General features: G+C 47.6%; 1 protein-coding gene across 2 annotated transcripts in view; it reads left to right on the top strand.

Annotated features, from left to right (window-relative positions):
• The first annotated feature begins 468 nt into the window (after positions 1-468).
• The window catches only part of DRP2 (dystrophin related protein 2), a 31,010-nt gene continuing 14,724 nt past the window's right edge, over positions 469-16,754 (top strand). Inside the window, exons 1-12 of one of the 2 annotated variants that reach the window (XM_087859485.1) lie at positions 469-637; positions 4,670-4,854; positions 6,450-6,606; positions 8,215-8,335; positions 9,569-9,837; positions 10,217-10,363; positions 10,814-10,892; positions 12,608-12,668; positions 12,974-13,035; positions 14,062-14,136; positions 15,067-15,268; positions 15,491-15,576. In XM_087859485.1, the coding sequence (XP_087715611.1) occupies positions 521-637; positions 4,670-4,854; positions 6,450-6,606; positions 8,215-8,335; positions 9,569-9,837; positions 10,217-10,363; positions 10,814-10,892; positions 12,608-12,668; positions 12,974-13,035; positions 14,062-14,136; positions 15,067-15,268; positions 15,491-15,576 (1,561 nt within the window). In that variant the 5' untranslated portion in view covers positions 469-520. Of the gene's footprint in view, positions 638-3,419; positions 3,528-4,669; positions 4,855-6,449; positions 6,607-8,214; positions 8,336-9,568; positions 9,838-10,216; positions 10,364-10,813; positions 10,893-12,607; positions 12,669-12,973; positions 13,036-14,061; positions 14,137-15,066; positions 15,269-15,490; positions 15,577-16,754 lie in introns of those variants that run through there. The other variant, XM_087859482.1, reaches the window with a different exon arrangement.

The raw sequence follows: 16,754 nt of genomic DNA, 5'->3' as shown, positions 1-16,754 counted from the left end.
GCAAAGGTGGGTTCCTCTGCTGGGAACATCCTTCTCCCTTTTTCCCCTTCTCTGCATAGGCAAACATCTACTTGTCCTTTGAGACTCATCTCAAATGCCATCTCTCTGAAATCTTTGCACATTCTCAGAGTTAGTTGTTTCCTATTATCGTTATGAGTTTATATGACTGCCTCCCCTCACCCCGAGCTCCCCCACCTTCTTCTCTAGGCTGTGAGATCTCAGACAGCAAATCATCTTGGTGTCTCCAGCACAAAGCACAATAGATAAATAATAAATACTTCTTCGGTCAATAATTAAATAAAGTCTTTGTGGTACATGGCAGCCTGGGAAAAACTACTGGGTAGACCAGCAAGCTTTGAATACTTATTTACATAACTGGTTAAGGCACCATTGGGTAAGTGTTGGGTTCATAGTCTTTTTCTAGGTCTTGACTCTGAATCTCTCCTTATTACTTTTCCAGGTGCTTATGGTCAACGGTCAGTGCACTGCCCATTCTCACCCTCCATGAGCCTTGGTTCTGATGCAACCTATGGTCATGCAGGGATGCCCTTATACCCTCCCACGATGTCATGAATGGCGGGCAGCTGACCAGTTCCATCACAGCAGCAGCCTCCGAAGCACCTGCCCCCAGCCTCAGGTAAGGGGCTGATAGCAAGACAAAGTCCTGTGGAGAAAGGGTGGACACAAGATCTGTGTGTGTTCTTGTAGGTGTCCATGCTTCCTAAGGCTCTGGGGCACTCTCTATATACATGAAACCCTTTGGAGGGCTTGTAACCTCCTTCTGGCTCTTCCCTTATCACTCATGAAGCCTTTTATAGGGGGCATAGGGCAAAGAAATGCATTGGGCTGGGCAGGGCCCCCATGGCTGAGGGGGTCTAGTTCCATGTTAACCTCCCAAGGGAGATCCCAGAAGAGTGACGCTTCAATGGTGTGACCTAGGACAAGGCAGGACCTTCCTTTGCCTTAGCTTCTTTATGGCATACTTCATATTCTTCACCTACAGAATAGTCTCTCTCCTTCCATTGGCTCTTCCTCTCAAGTCTTTAGTCTTACAGTTCCTGGTTCAGCCCCACTAAGGATCCCTTGACCTTCATACCTGTCTCTCCTTTCCTCTCTCTGCCCTAGGAATGGAATGGTGGTGCTGTGTGTTCCTGCCTATGCATGTTGGTGGGTGGGCAGAGGACGTATGAGAGGCAGTAATCCTAAGAAGGTAGTCCCCTTTCCTGACAATGAGGGAGGTCCATGGGAAAGTTAACGGGACAAAGGGGAACTATAAACATATTTTGGCTTGTCTTACAATGTTTTGGGGTCCAGAGGCCATGAGGGTGTGACAAAGTACTATGTCTCCTAGTATCTCCCAGATGGGCTATGGTGTTGAGTCACTGCTGGGGGTGCAGACAGCAGTAGAATATACAGGGAGGAGGAAGGGAGGGAGAATAGCAGCAGGGATGGAGAATGTGGATGCTGGGGAGTCCACTTTGCAGAGAACAATGAGGGAAAAGTCCAGAGAGGCCTAACAGCCTGGTCTTCCTGAGCTGTGTCTTCCCACATCTAACCAGAGAGAAATTACTGCCTGTAACATATTCTCAAGCCAGTGACAACTTAGCATCCACCATTGTACCTACCCCTTCCCCAGAGTGGGACTGACATAGGGTCAAGGGATTGAGAAGCCTGGGCCCTTCCAAAACGCTTGCCCTGAACGTCGTTCACCCCTCCTCCAAGCTTCACCACTTCGGCAGAGGGACCTGAAGCTTCATTTTGTGATAAAGAATGGTGAGACCAACCCCTCTCCTCTGCCACTGTTCAGTTTCTGCTCTGCCTTCCCAATGGCCCTTACTTTGTCTTAAAGTTTCAAGAGATCAGGAGAGAGCCCCCTAGGGATTGGGGTGAGAAGCAAACATCTTGGCCACAAAAGCCAGAAATAGAAGGCCAATGGTAGGGAACAAAAAAGCTTGTTATTCATTATTTGCCTATTATGTGCCTGGCTCTGCTAGGGGTACTTGTGAATATAAGGGGGAACTGCGAGGGGAGAACAGGGTGATGGGGTATAGTAAGGGAGCCAAATGGGGATTTGGGAAACGAAGAAGTCTGAAGGGAATGAAAGCTTAATATGGATGGAGCCCAGTTCATCGTGGGCGCTTCTCTCAGAAACAGGAAAACTTGGTTGTAGCTGGGTCACAAGGAGCCATTTCGAGCTCTGGGGCATTCCCAGTCTAGGGGACTCTGTGAGACTGACTTGAGCCCAATTATCCCAGCATAAGCAAAGCTGTGACCCAGAGCTAGAGCCACTCCCTGCTCTTGGCCTGCCATCGCCTGCCATCCCCCATCCATCCAGAATGGCTCCACCCCAGACCCCCAGACAGGGTCAGGCAGCTGCTCCAACTATTCCTGTAGGTGGGCCTGAGCATGGAAACAATGTGGAACTGTGGAAAACCCAGAAGACTCTGTGGGAGGTAAATGAAGATGGGAACAGAACCCTTTTTGGTAAAAACGAAGTGTTTTCCCTCAGTGCCGAGGGGTGGGGACCTAGCTTGGGAATGTTAACCTTTCCCCCAGGCAAGTCTGCTGGAGAATAAGAAGAGGGGCCACTTCCAGAAGGGGCCCTGCCCTCAGGCCAGCGGTCCAGGGAAGCACAAGCAGGACGCAGGAGACTGCCTCGCACTGGATCCCTGCACAGAGCTGCTGGGTTCCATTTTGCCCTCTCCCACCCCTGCAGAGGTCCAAGGGTTGCCCATAGACCCATCTCTTTCCCCCTAGCCTTAGAGTGCAGTGAGAGGTCTGGGGGGTGGAAAATGACTCTCCCTCCTCTCCCCCCTGCCTCCCAAAGGCAGGGCAGAGCACCCCCTTGTTTCCACAGTGGGCTTAGATGAATCTTCTGCTGTCCCAACTTCCTGATCCTGCCTTCCCATGGCTCTGTCCCCAGGTGTGCTACACCCATTCCCTACTTCCTCTGAGCACACTTACTTAGTTAAAGACGGCTTATTTCCAAGCCCATCCTCCTGCCAAGCTTTGGGGAAATAGCTTAGCAGAGGTTTGTCACCAAAGTGGTCTGATCCTTTCTTGTATCTCAGGGGAGTGGGGGGGAGGGGCTGGAGGCAGTGAGTCCTTCGTGTCTTCTGTGGAAAGGGAAAATAGATCAAGAAAAACTACCCTCTGCGTGCCCTTCCTCAGCACTATGGAATGCCCAGTCCCACTCCCGCCATCCTTGCCAGCCTGGGAGGGCCCTCCTGGCCCCGGTGTGGCGGGCCGAGTTGGGAGCAAGCTGGAATTCCCCAGGGACAAAGCTCTGATTCACCGGCTGAGCCCTGACATAGCCGCCCCCTCCAGATTCCTGGGGGGTCAGTAAACAAACAGGGTGACAGCTCCCGCCTCCTGACCTGGCTCGGCTCTGCTGCCCTTCCCTGAGGGAGCCTGCTTAGAGCCTGTTGGGACTCTGCCTGCGGCTCGCGAGGCACTGATTCTGGATGCGAGCTGAGGGGTAATCATGGAGCTGCCGAATCCTGCAATGGAGTTCCCAGGCAGCACAGGTAGGGTCAGCTCACGGGGACACAGGGTGACGGAATTCAGAACTCTGCCCTTGAGCTGGGTTGCTCCCTCACTTCTCTTTCAGTATGTGGCCGTGAGCTGTGGTTTTAATGGGGTGATTGGTTTTCTAGATTGCCTGGAGAGCCTTGTGTGGGAAGGAAGTATGGTTTGGGGGGAAAGGGACACTAGAAGAGTCTCAGCCACCACCAGAACCATGTTCTTTCTACAAAAGGCAAGCAGGTAGATAGGTGGGCAGGCAGGTGGTTTTCCCCAGGCTGGGATTGAGTGGCACAGGCTGAGATTTCCTCCTCCATACTCTCCTTCCCTCTATCCCCCTCTGCCCCTGGCTGGGCAGTCTTGGCACTGTGCTAGAGGTAGCTAACTTCTTAAGGGCTATTTGGCACAACCCTCATTCCCCCAAACCTTATAATACCCTGCAGGGCGAGCAAGTGATAGGCACTGAGCTTGAGGGCTCAAGGCGAGCCTTTTGCAGGCTCTATGGCAGATCCTCTTAGCTGCTGACTCTGGTCAGAGTTCTTTGGAGATCAGGATCAAATATGTGGCTTTAGCTCTTTCTCAACCCATGGAAGATGAACAGTGCTCTTTAGGACGATTTCTAGGCTTCCTGACTGGTGGAAAATGCAGGTGTGGGAAGAGGGAGAGGGGACACCAAGGCCCAGATTCATTTGGGAAGTAGGACATCTATTACCAATAGCTCTCTCTGGCTGGTTTACTCTCTCCCTGAATCTTTGAGGCAGCCTCTCAGCTTTCTTTTCTAGAAGGTTGGGTAAACTGTGGGACACTGAAGCATGAGCCTACAGCTTACCTTGAATGCTGTGGTTGCCAGTGTTTGGGCAATTCTGAGCAGCTCTTACTAAAGCAAGTACTTCTACAATCCTATCTGGACAGTAAGTAGTCTTGGTAGAATTTACAGTAATAAGAGAAAAATGATAGTAGTCAGCAGTTCAAAGTGACTGACCTGTGCCAAGAGAGGACCTTGCAATGAACAGAGCCACGGAGTCTTCCTTTATCTAACACCCCCCCCCAAACATACCCTGGGACGAGACTTTCTCTCCCCTTTTTCACATTTGTCCCATCCTTGGCTTGGTGCAGACCAGTGTGTGGCACACTCCGGGGATCGCAGGATGTCTGTGTTTCTGTCCAGGTTAGAGCTGCTGCTACCGCCCCTGCGCCTCCTCAGGATGGTGCTGGGGTTTCCTGCCTAAGCCCAAAGCTCTTCAACGGGTCTGTTGGTGCCGCTGGACCCCTAGAACCACCAGCCATGAATCTGTGTTGGAATGAAATCAAAAAGAAGTCTCACAACCTCCGGTAAGGCCTGGCCCCTAGAAACAGGAGCCTTAGACAATTGGCTGGGACAGTGTTGGGCTCCTTTCGCTGCTGCAATTTGTCATTCTCCTCTCAGCCTGTGTGTCACCCTCTTGTCAGCTTCATCATCCACTGCTCCCTTTCCTTCTCTGGACTTTGGAAAGGACCCTGGGTCAGAAGTCAGGAGACTTGGATTTGAGCCTCAGTTTTAAGTAGCTGTGTCACCTTGGATATGTGGTTTGAGTTATCTGAATTTCACTTTCATTTTTTTAAGGAAAAAAAAAAAAACGAGTGAAGGAACTGTCCTAACTACCTCACAGTGTTGTTATGAGGATTCTTATAAGATATGAAAACACTTTCTGAACTTAAAAGCACTGATGTATAAATGAAGGATATGATTACTCCCTCCTCCTCTTCCTCTCATAATTGCCCTCCATCTCGGTAGATCTTATCTGCTCTCTTTCTCATCCTTTTACGCCTTTGGCTCCCATCCATTGGTTATCAGCTCCCCCATTCCTCCCCAAACTGAGGGCAAATCAGTAAGAGCATGAAGTCAATTCCTATATCGGTTGTCCCTCTTCTCCCTACCCCTCTATGTAACCTACGCCCACACTTTTCCTCTCCACTCCTTATTATCAAAGCCCAAACTCCTGCCTGTTGGTAGGCTTTGGCTGGAATGAGGCGGCATAAAGAAGTTGAAAGAATGCAGGCTCTGGAGTAAATAAACCTGTGCTCAAATCATAGCTCTACCAGTGATTTAACTGTGTGACCTTGGGCAAATTACTTAACCTCCCTAGGCAATAGTAATCTCTACTTCATAAGGTTGTTGCTCTGAGAATTAGTGGAAGCAATCATTTCGGTAAGGGCTTAGCCCAGGTGGTAGGGAGGCAATGAATAGTTATTATTGTCAGCTAAGGGAAATGGGCTTGATGGCTGTACCTAGGCTGGCCTCCAGCTTCCTACCACTTGGTCCTCAGCTCACGTTTCATTTGTGGAGGAAGGTAAAGTGAGATGATTATAGTGCGCGCATTCTTCTCCCTCCATATGTCAAATCTCTAGCCTATGATGCTATCATCCTTTGGGACGCTTGGGCTGCATATATTTGTGTGTGCCCTCACACATGTGAGTGCCCACGGGTCACCTGACTTGCCCTTTCTACTTACTGTATCCTTTTCTGCTCAGAAGGCAGGCTCTGAGAAGCCCCTGTTGATGAGTAATTTAACATGATTTGAGTTCCTCCAGGGCAAGAGGGCAACCAGATTGCTGTCCCCCCAACGCCCTTGCTCAGTTTCCTCCCCTTCCCAGCCTGATGCTGGGCCGCTGGGCACACACTGAAATAATGGATGTCCACACTGATGCTCCCCCCCCCACGGACCTACCCCTTGGTTTTTAGTGCTGCACTCCATGTGAAGGTGCCTTGGGAACCTTTGTGGTTGAGTAGGAGGAAGGGCTCCGGGCCTCTTCCCACTTCAACCAGAGCAGCTCCCCTTTAATCTGTTTTATGTATTAAAGTTCACATAAATATTTGGGGGGAAAAGTGTTTTGTCGCTTAAAAAAAAAGAAGATTGAAAATCACTGGTCTTACGCCTTGTGTGCAGCGCTCGCCTAGAGGCCTTCTCAGACCACAGTGGAAAGCTTCAGCTCCCTCTTCAAGAGATTATTGACTGGCTCAGCCAAAAAGATGAGGAATTGTCAGCTCAGCTGCCCTTGCGAGGGGATGTGGCCCTGGTGCAACAGGAGAAGGAGACACATGCGGTAGGTTTGAGTTATGGAGGCTGTGGTGTGTAGCCTCTCAGCTGGGAAGGGATTTTTTTTTGCAAGATTCTGACAGATGAGTACTTAGCCTCTGCTTAGACACCTGAAGTAACAGGAGGCTGGATCCAGTTTTACTGATTTTTGAATAACACTCCGCCAGAGTAAGTAAACCTTTTCTCCCTAGTCCTTTCGTCAGAAATTGGCCTCCCTTCAAATCCTGCCCCAATTTCCAGTGGGGTCATGGGAAAACGAACATAATATAATGTTAAGTGAAAAAAAAGGATATGAAGCTATATACAGGTGGATCTCAATTGTACAAAAATCTATATGGATGTGTGCACATGTATACACACATACAAAACCCAAGAAGGAACTATATCAAAAAGTTCATAATGGTTAATGCTAGGTGATGAAATTCGAGTCCTTTTTAATTTTCTTCTTCATACTTTTCTGACATTTCTAAGATTCCTGTGACATATATTGCCTCTTATAATCATAAACTAGCAACAGATATTTCTTAAAGATGAGTACAGAATGCACTAGTAGAAATACTTATGTGATACAACAGAGGTATAGCTAAGGCGACAATAACAATCGTATTGCAATATAAATGTATCAGATCAATATGGTGTATACCTGAAATTTATACAATTGTGTATGTCAATTATATCTCAGTTTAAAAGGTGGATACAGAATGGAATATAGTACAGCAAGAAAATAAACTATAACTCCATGCCATAGCATGGATGACTCTTAAAACAGTATGTTTAGTGAAAAAAAGCCAGAAACAAAAAGAGTACATACTGTATAATACCATTTATACAAAGTTCAAAATGGGCAAAACTAATCAGTGCCATTACAAGTCAGGACAGTGGTTACCTAAGGCGGAAGGATGAGATAGTAACCAGAAGGGGCCACTGAGTGTGCCTTCTGGGATGCTGATGGAGTTCTGTTCCTTGATCTCAGTACTGATTACAGATATGGAATCACTTTATGGAAATTCCCCCAAGCTACACGCTTTTGATTTGTGTACTCTTCTTTATATTTCAAGAAAAAATTTAATTAAAATTATAATATAGGGGCACCTGGGTGGCTCAGTTGGTTAAGTATCTGCTTTTGGCTCAGGTCATGATCCCAAGGTCCTGGGATCGAGCCCCATGTCGGGCTCCCTGCCCAGCGGGGAGTCTGCTTCTCCCTTTCCCTCTGCTTGTGCTCTCTCTCTCTCTCTGTCAAATAAATAAAATCTTTAAAAAAATAAAAAAAATTATAATATAAATCCTGCCTATCTGGTTTTGATTTCTCTAAGCCCCTCAAAGGGGGACTTTCTGGGTCTTCCAGAGAACCAAGTTTCCCAACCCCAGATGTCCACATTTTTCTCTACCTTGTGGCATATCCAGACCCATTTCGTGCTAAATAGACCTCCCAGTGTCAGAGTCATTCTTCTGCCTATAGGGAGGACTGCACCCTTCTCTGGGTAGCCAGAAGATACATGATAATGCTAAAGGATCAAGTTGCACCAAAGAAAAGAAAGGTTGTCAATTGCAGAATGGAATTTAAAGCAATCGAACAATTTTACCTCCCTGTTGACCATGTTGCTAAACTTCATAGGCCTTTATGGAAGATGTCAAGAGTCGGGGCCCCTATATCTACTCTGTGCTGGAGTCAGCTCAGGCCTTCCTGTCCCAGCACCCATTTGAGGAATTAGAGGATCCTCGCTCTGAGAGCAAAGGTGGGTGGTCTTCCTCTCTCTTGCCTTCTTCTTAGCTATGAACTGCTAAACACCTTCCTGCCTTCCCCAAACTCATTTTCTCAGCTGTTATCTAGGAGGATAATTTTCTCTTAGGGGTCCAAAGTTGGGAAGGAGCAAGATTCACATTGCAGGAAAAAGCAAAGAGAACAGAACCTGGAATAGGGGAGACCAATGTGTGGGCCAAAGGTATATGTGGCTCTGTGGAGCATCATGTGTGGCCTTCTAACAAGACATAAAAAGGAAAACAACAACAAAAGACTCAAACGCATTGAGCTGACTCAGTGAATAAAAATGGTAGTGTGTCCTTTAAAAACGTACTGCTTCATTCCAACATAGACATGCAGTGATGCGCTAATCAATAAGAAAAAACTTTCTAAAATCTAAAAATCTGGGTGATGACATTTCAGGAGAAAATTTACTGTGGGTCTTTGCTACTGACCCTGGTGACTTCTGGTCCCTTTCCTCAGTAGAGTAGGCCACTCTAGGTCTAGGTTCAAATAAGGTAGCAGCATGGAATTCATGGTGATGAGGTGTGAGTGGTAGCCCAGCAGGCCCTCTTCTCCAGGAAGAGTCCTCAGCCTTTCAAGACTGGCTATGAATAACCTGGAAGGACCCTTTGTTAATTGAGCCCTTTGTTAAAGCTGTTGACTCGCTCAGTTTACTTCCAGCCCCTAGTAGTCAATTTACTGCCCAGTGGGCCTCAGGACAAGCCTGGAGTTTTGGGGGTCTGAATCTACTCCTGAGGGGAAATCTGAGGAAGGAAGAAGAAACCTACAATTTAGGTGCCTAGGTGGAAAAGCTAAGCAAGTTAAGCTAACCTCTCCTGGGCATAAAATGCCTCCCTTCTTTGATTGGAAGTGGGCAGCAGACACTAATGCAAAATAGCATTCTAGAGTCATGTGAATAGGACTCTGGATGACTTACCTCACCACGCCTCTTAAAATATTTCACTCACTGTTTACCTTGCCCATTTTTTAAGAATATGAGGAAGTCCTCATAGCAGGGGGAAAGTAACAACATGGTCTCCTGACTGTGGTGGGGGATCCATGAACCTACACGTGTGATAGACCGCATAGTGCTAAATACACACACACACACACGCACACACACACGCACACATGCACATTTTACAAAGGTCTATCTTTGTCCCTGTTGTTCCCTGCGCTGCCTCTGCCAGGTTGGCCTGACCTGGTTTCCTGCTTGCTCTTACAGATACCTCGCCCAGACAGCGGATCCAGAACCTTAGCCGCTTTGTGTGGAAGCAGGCAACAGTGGCCAGTGAACTATGGGAGAAGCTGACAGCCCGCTGTGTGGACCAGCACCGCCACATCGAGCGCACTCTGGAGCAGCTGTTGGAGATCCAAGGGGCAATGGAGGAATTAAGCAATACTCTGACCCAGGCTGAGGGAGTCCGTGCCACATGGGAGCCCATTGGGGATCTCTTCATTGATTCACTCCCTGAGCACATCCAGGCTCTTAAGGTATGCAGACCCCTAACCTGGCTATGGTCCACCCTGAGACCTGACATTCCTCCCAGTCCCTGCTACTGAAACTTCATTGTTGGTCCAGACTTGCAACTGAGCCTTTCCCAGTTTATGTGTTGGATTTGGAGGCTGGTTTAGCTGGAATCTCCTCGGTCCTTCCACTGTCTTCTATTTCCCTGGTGTTTTCTGAGAGTGGGAAAGGAGCAGAATAAGGACAGTGGCCACCCATACTTGAGTCCAAATGGCCCCTAATAGCAAGAACCTGGGTTGTGCTGTTGAAACTGTTTGGGTGAAGAGGGAGGAATTGAGGAGAATGACTAATGGTTCCTCTTTCCTACTCTCTGTTTGCTGTGGGACTTGGGCTCTGGTTCTATAGCTATTCAAAGAAGAATTCTCCCCCATGAAAGATGGAGTGAAACTGGTGAATGATCTGGCCCATCAACTCGCCATTTCTGATGTACACTTGTCAATGGAGAATTCCCGAGCCCTGGAGCAGATCAATGTCCGGTGGAAACAGCTACAGGTAGAAGAGAAGCTTGAGTGAGCCATAGGGAAGAGCTTTGCTATAACTAGGCTTGGGGGAAATCTTCTTCAGGCCAAAAGGAAGTGAAGGGGCTTTAGAGTGGGACCTACATGGGAAAAGAATAGTAGAGCATTTCGGGCCAGGGAACAGGCTTCTCAACCTCTAAGCTGCAGGGAGTAATTGAATGAAGATCTGAGAGGGGCCTGTCTAAATGTGGGCATTAAGGGTGGACAGGGGCAGATGAGGAGTGACTATGGCCTGGAATTAAGGATACTCTTCCCTGACCCTTGGGAGTGATACAGAAGGGCTAGGAGTTGGGCGACCATGGGAGGAGCTAGAACCAGAGAGGAGCTAGCTTGTAAAGGACTTCACAAAGATTTCCAGAGGCACCTGGAAATCCCACACTAAATATCTGGAATGGATTCACTGACTTTCTGCCTCTTTCCGTAGGTGTCAGTTGGCGAGAGGCTTAAGCAGCTCCAGGATGCCCACCGGGACTTCGGGCCTGGGTCACAGCACTTCCTCTCCTGTACGTGAGACAAATTAGACTTCATTTAGCAGAGCCTCAAATATCTTCCAAGAGAGTCTACTCTTGTCCCTTGGGGGCCTGGTAGGAGCCCAGTATATCTTGGCATCCAAGAAGCAGTAAGGATAAAGCAGAGCAGTATAGCAGTTGAAAGGACAGGCTCTCAAGTCAGAGAGGACAGGGTCTGAGTCACTGCTCTTTGACTTAATAGCTGGGCAAGCTTGAAAAAAATAGCTTAACTTTTCTGACCATCAATTTTCCCCATATGTAAAAAGAGGAGAAAATATTACTTAACTCATAGGGTTATGGGAGTTAAATAACTTCATTCTTTCAACAACATTTATTGAGGACCTAACATGGGCCCAGGTAGTCTTTCGGGCACTAGAGCTACCTCAGTGAATGAAATATACAAAGGTCTTTAGACTTGCAGAGCTTATCCACTAGTAAGGGAAGCCAGAATGTGAACAAACCAGTACACTATATATAAGGTAAACTGGTGACAAGTGCTGTGAAAGAAAGTAAAGCAAGGAAAGCATGAAAAGGTAGTGCTGGACTCGATAAGGGAGGCATTGCAATTTTCAATAGGGTAGTCAGGAAAGACCTCACTGACAGCAGGGCAGTTGAGTAGAAACCTCAAGGAGACGAGGGCATGAGCCACGTGGATATCTGAGGGAAGAGCACACCAGGTAGAGGAAACAGCAACTTCTAGGACCTTAAGACAGGGGCATGCCTGTGGAACAGGAAGGAGGCTGGTGTAGAAGTAATAAGGAGAGGAGAAAGTGGGAGATCAGAAGGGTAGCTGGAGACCAGAGCACTGAGGACCCTTGTAGGGCATGGTTCGACCTTGGGATTTTACTCTAAATGGAATGGAGAGCCTTTGAAGGGGTTTGAGCAGAAAGATGACATCATCTGGCAGAGGCAGAGTGTTGGGGGCAAGAGCAGGAGCAGGAAGACCTGTTAGGAAGCATATGGTCATCATCCAGGTGAGGGATTATGGTGATCCAGGTCGGGGTGGCAGCAGGGGAGATGGTGATAATATATGGCTATGAAAATCAGCTGTGTGCACAAAGCACTCAGCAGAGTCTCTGGCTTGTAGTAGGAACTCAATAAACGTTAATGGCAGTTAGAACTCTTGTCTTATAATCACTGGCGTGCAGCTATACCTCCAGTGGGCTCTTATACCCAGGAAAACTGCAGTGAGGAGGTTGGCCAGTTCACAAAGCCTCTCCTCAAACATCTGGAAGATAAAGACACGGAGCAGAGAAGGGCATCCTTTTCCAGAATTCCTCTCCAGAGAGAAATGGGCAACACCATTCCCCACTGTCCTGCAGAACTGAGAAGCTTGACCTCGTGGGGGAAGGGCTTCGAGGGTCCACTTCGTCTCCACAGCAGCACTGAATGGGTAGAAATGGCCGGCTGCTCAGGGAAGAGATCATCAGGGTGGCTGAGGCCAGGTGTTCCTGCTCAGGCCCCTTGCCGCATCTCTGAAACATGAGGGTATCCATGACAATTTCTTCTTCCCTTGGCCTAACATCAAGGAGAGAAGTGCGTTCATCGGTTTTTGCCCCACCTTCAGGGGCTGTTAAGAGCTGGCAGTGCGAGTCAGGCATCCCCTTTTGGGCTTGACCACTTATTTGGGAGGATAGAGCAGGGGAGTCCCCGGGGGCCTGAAGAGCATAAATGGCCAACTGCTTTCTTTTTCTCTTCTCCTTTACCAGCCTCTGTGCAGGTTCCCTGGGAAAGAGCAATATCACCCAATAAAGTTCCCTACTACATCAAGTGAGTGACCATCTGAATTAGAAGCGTGTCATTCACCTGCCCGCCCCCCCTTGCCTTTTTTTCTCCCTCTCCCTCTCCCTGTCCCTCCTTATCTGTTGGGATTCCTCCAACCAGTCCAGTTTTTCCTCCTACTCATCTCAAGAGCTCAAGATTTTACCTGGGTAAAGGTGAAAGCTTGTGCTTTGGGATCTTCATGGGGACCCTGCAGCTCCTTGCATCCAACCTATCACTGAGTGATGCATGCATGTGTGGGGAGGCGTGGGGGGTGGCATGGACCCTGGTATTATTGATGCTTCTGTTTGTAGCCACCAGGCTCAGACCACTTGCTGGGACCATCCCAAGATGACTGAGTTATACCAAACCCTGGGTAAGAATTTGGGGTTCCTGTATAGGGTGGAGATCTATACAGCTGCCTTTTTCCTATAAGAACAGAAGGGAATTCCATTCAACAAGCTGGCGGGGGTGGAAGTGAGTGCCTTCTCATTTCTCCAGCAACCTTTCTTCCTTTCCCATCTGCACCCCCTCCCTCAACTGGAGACTCTACATTCCTCCTGGACCATTTTACCATCACATTAGGGAATTATGCTTAGAGATGTGAACCAGATTTGCTTTGAAAGACACTGTCCAGGCTATGATTAGTGTGACTTTAATGCACCTTAGTGTTGGCTACTAAGAGACAGTCACCATTAGGTTGCAAATATTATCTGTGTTGATGCCCGTGAATATAGTTCATTCATTCTCCCTGCCGTAGAGTGTTCCATTATATATACCACAGTTTCTTCATCCAGTCTGTTGATGGACTTTTGGGTTGTTTATCATTTGTCCTTTACGAAAAGGACAGTGCTGCTAAGGAGCTCTTGTACACACGTTCTGTGCATGTTTTTCAGTCTACAGGTCTAACATCATTTCAGTGCATCGTGAATAGACTAGGAAATTTGAAAGCGGGACAGATCCTTAGCAAGAGTCATATTTGCTAGTGATTTGTTATGTTTTTACTTTATCAAATTTAGCAAGGTATTGTTTCCTGAAATGTTTGATTCAGTTATTTATACATGCACACATGAGTGTACATATTGGACCGTGATGTCAAATGAATTTCTTACCATGCGTCTTGGTCAATAAATGTTTGAAAATCACTGCTCTAGGATACACAGCCAGCTGGGTTGTGGGATATGTGAATGTTCAATTTTACTAGGTAATGCCAAGTCGTTTTCTGAGGTGATTGTATCAGTTTACACTTCCACCAGCCCTCCTCATTTATCCACGTCTTTTCTGACACCTGCTATTGTCAGACTTTTATTTTTTGCCAAGCTGGTGGGTATAATATGGTATCTTGTTGTGGTTTTAATTTGCATTGCCCTGATCTGAGTGTGGTTCTTCCCATTCTTTGCAGCTGATCTGAACAACATTAAGTTCTCAGCTTATCGCACTGCCATGAAGCTACGCAGAGTCCAGAAGGCACTGCGTTGTAAGTTTCCCATCGCACTTCTCTATGGCCTTCACCCCACTCCTACTCTTCCTCATCTGTTGGCTGTTTTCCATTTTTATCCCCCCTCGACCCCAGAGTGTTGATTGGCTTGGTGGGAATTCTCCAAAGACTGGGAGATACTAGCTGTGGGTACCTGCTCTTTCCAGGTGCCTTCCATTGTCCCCAAACCCCAGACTTGTTTCCAAAGTAACCCATAATTATCCTCCTCCTTGTCCCGTCCCTGCCCAACATGAGCAGTCGAGCAACTGTTCTGTGGCAGAAAGTATCCCAGCCCAAGATTTGGCACCATCAGGAGCATGTGTTCCTTTGCCATCTTGGAGTTATTGAACATGGCAGAATTATTGAAGCAAGTGCCAGTGGTTAGGGGGCAACGTGCTCTCTGACCTTTCTCAGGGACACTATCCATTCAAACTTTCCAGCCCAGGCGTGTCTGGCTAAGCTGATTCCAGCTTTGGGGGTAATGAGAAAGTCTTTCTGAGGTATGTCACATTTACCCAGGCATACCTGAGCCTTAATAACTGGTATCTAGGGTCTCAGAGCAAGGTTCACAGACAAACCTATTTGCTACTGGAATGTGTGTGAAGACAAGGAAACTTAAAATGGAATTTGACCCCTTAGGAGTTAATACAACAAAGGAAGTGAATTTACTCACATCCTACCATCTTCTTGAAACTGATGTCAAAGAACATAGGGGTATATACACATTTTGGGTTAATTTAGGGGGCCTTTTGCTGCCATCCCCCTGTTTGGGATGAGGGTCTTAGTGAAGGGCAATCTCGTATCCTACTTTCAAATGGTTAGTCTGGAGATCGAGTCAGATTTGGTGATGCTGGTGTGTGTTAACTCCTTGTCTAGTCTTGGGAGTTCTACTTTTGGCTATCCTTTCCCCCTGTCTCTTTCCCTTCCCAGTGGACCTGGTAACTTTAACCACAGCCCTGGAGATTTTCAATGAGCATGATCTGCAGACCAGTGAGCACGTGATGGACGTGGTGGAGGTCATTCACTGCCTGACTGCCTTATATGAACGGCTGGAGGAGGAAAGAGGCATCCTGGTGAACGTGCCACTCTGTGTGGACATGAGTCTCAACTGGCTCCTCAATGTTTTTGATAGGTAAGGACTTGTACCCCTGGATGCCTCCAGGATGAAATCCAATGGGACATCGGAAGTGGGCATGGTGAGAAGTGGTTGCTCCCACAGTGGACTCAGACTTAGTTCAGCTTGGGACATGGTTGGCACAGAGCCTTGCTGGGATCAACTCTGTGAGGGAAATTAATGCGAAGATGTTAACTTATTACGTATATTCATGTTCTCAGTCTCTTCTCTTAAACCTAGTGGTCGCAGTGGGAAGATGCGGGCATTGTCCTTTAAGACCGGCATTGCATGCCTCTGTGGCACAGAAGTGAAGGAAAAATTGCAGTGTGAGTACAGCTCCGAAGTCTGGAGTGGAGTTGGGCAGAGGGAGAGGTGTAGTGGGTGGAGGAAGGGTGGAAATAAGCAGAAGGTAGGTCTTATGACTCAGCAGAGCACAACTCAGGCTACATTATAATGGTGGTCCAGGCTATTGCAAAGAACACATAACAGCCAAAGGCTAAGATGGGTCTAAGGCCTGTTATTATTTCCAGTGTCACTCCAAAGGAGTTGACTTCTTCTGATCTGATGTAATTAGTTGACCAAATTCTGAGTTGGCATCCTGGGGTATCCAAGGGCCCGACTTCCTTGTGCCTTTCCCCTGTGGCCTATCGGGCTTAGCCCTCTCCCAGTCTGAAGCTCAAGCCATGTCACACATTCTACTGGCAACTTCCCATGTGATTGCATGGGGGGTGGGTTGGAGCACACTAACCCCCATCGGGATTATTACTGGGAGGTGAATAGTAGGTACGTCTGTAGTTTTTAGTACCTTTGCTTTCCCCCTTCATCCTCCGTCTTCTTTACAGCATTTTGTGCTTTTCTGTGCTAAGTGCGGTGAGTACAAGGTTCAGTTAGACATGGTCCCTGCCTCAAGTTGTTGACAGTCCAGAGGAGGTGATGGAAGTACACAGAAAGCATTTTCGAAAGTGTTAATTAGAACAATCTGAATGGCAAAAGGTATGTGCTATGTCAGATCACAGAATAGGGATGACAGGGGTCTGGGAGAGCTTTGCAGGGAAGGAGACAGAAGAAAGCAAGTTTATAGCAATGATATTATTGATTTCTCCCAACATTCATTTGAGAAGAACCTTACAGTGATTATTTCCTCAATTTACAAGTGAGGGAACCGCAGCACAGAGAGGTTCATGACTTACCCAAAGTCCTCCAAGCTAGTCAGTAAAGGATCCAGAACTAAAACTCAGGCTGTCTGCCTTCTACTTCTGAGTATTTTCTAAGCCACAGACGATGTATGAGATGGACAAGAACCTTTGAAGGAGCTTTTCTAAGGTTGGGGTAGGGTGGGGGTAGTTCTCACAGGGCAGATATAGCCCATATTCAAATATAAGTACCATAGTCTGTTCCACAATCACTTAGAGGTAATTCATAGGTGATCATCTCCTCTTTGCGGATTATCTGTGCCAGTGTTTCTTGCCATTTGTGTGGAGAATTGAGAGCCTACTGCATGCAG

This window comes from Ursus americanus, chromosome X, assembly GCF_024610735.1.
Source record: "Ursus americanus isolate L20-20 chromosome X, mUrsAme1.1.p, whole genome shotgun sequence".
Taxonomy (NCBI): Eukaryota; Metazoa; Chordata; class Mammalia; order Carnivora; family Ursidae; genus Ursus; species Ursus americanus.
This window is presented reverse-complemented; position numbering and strand designations above follow the sequence as displayed.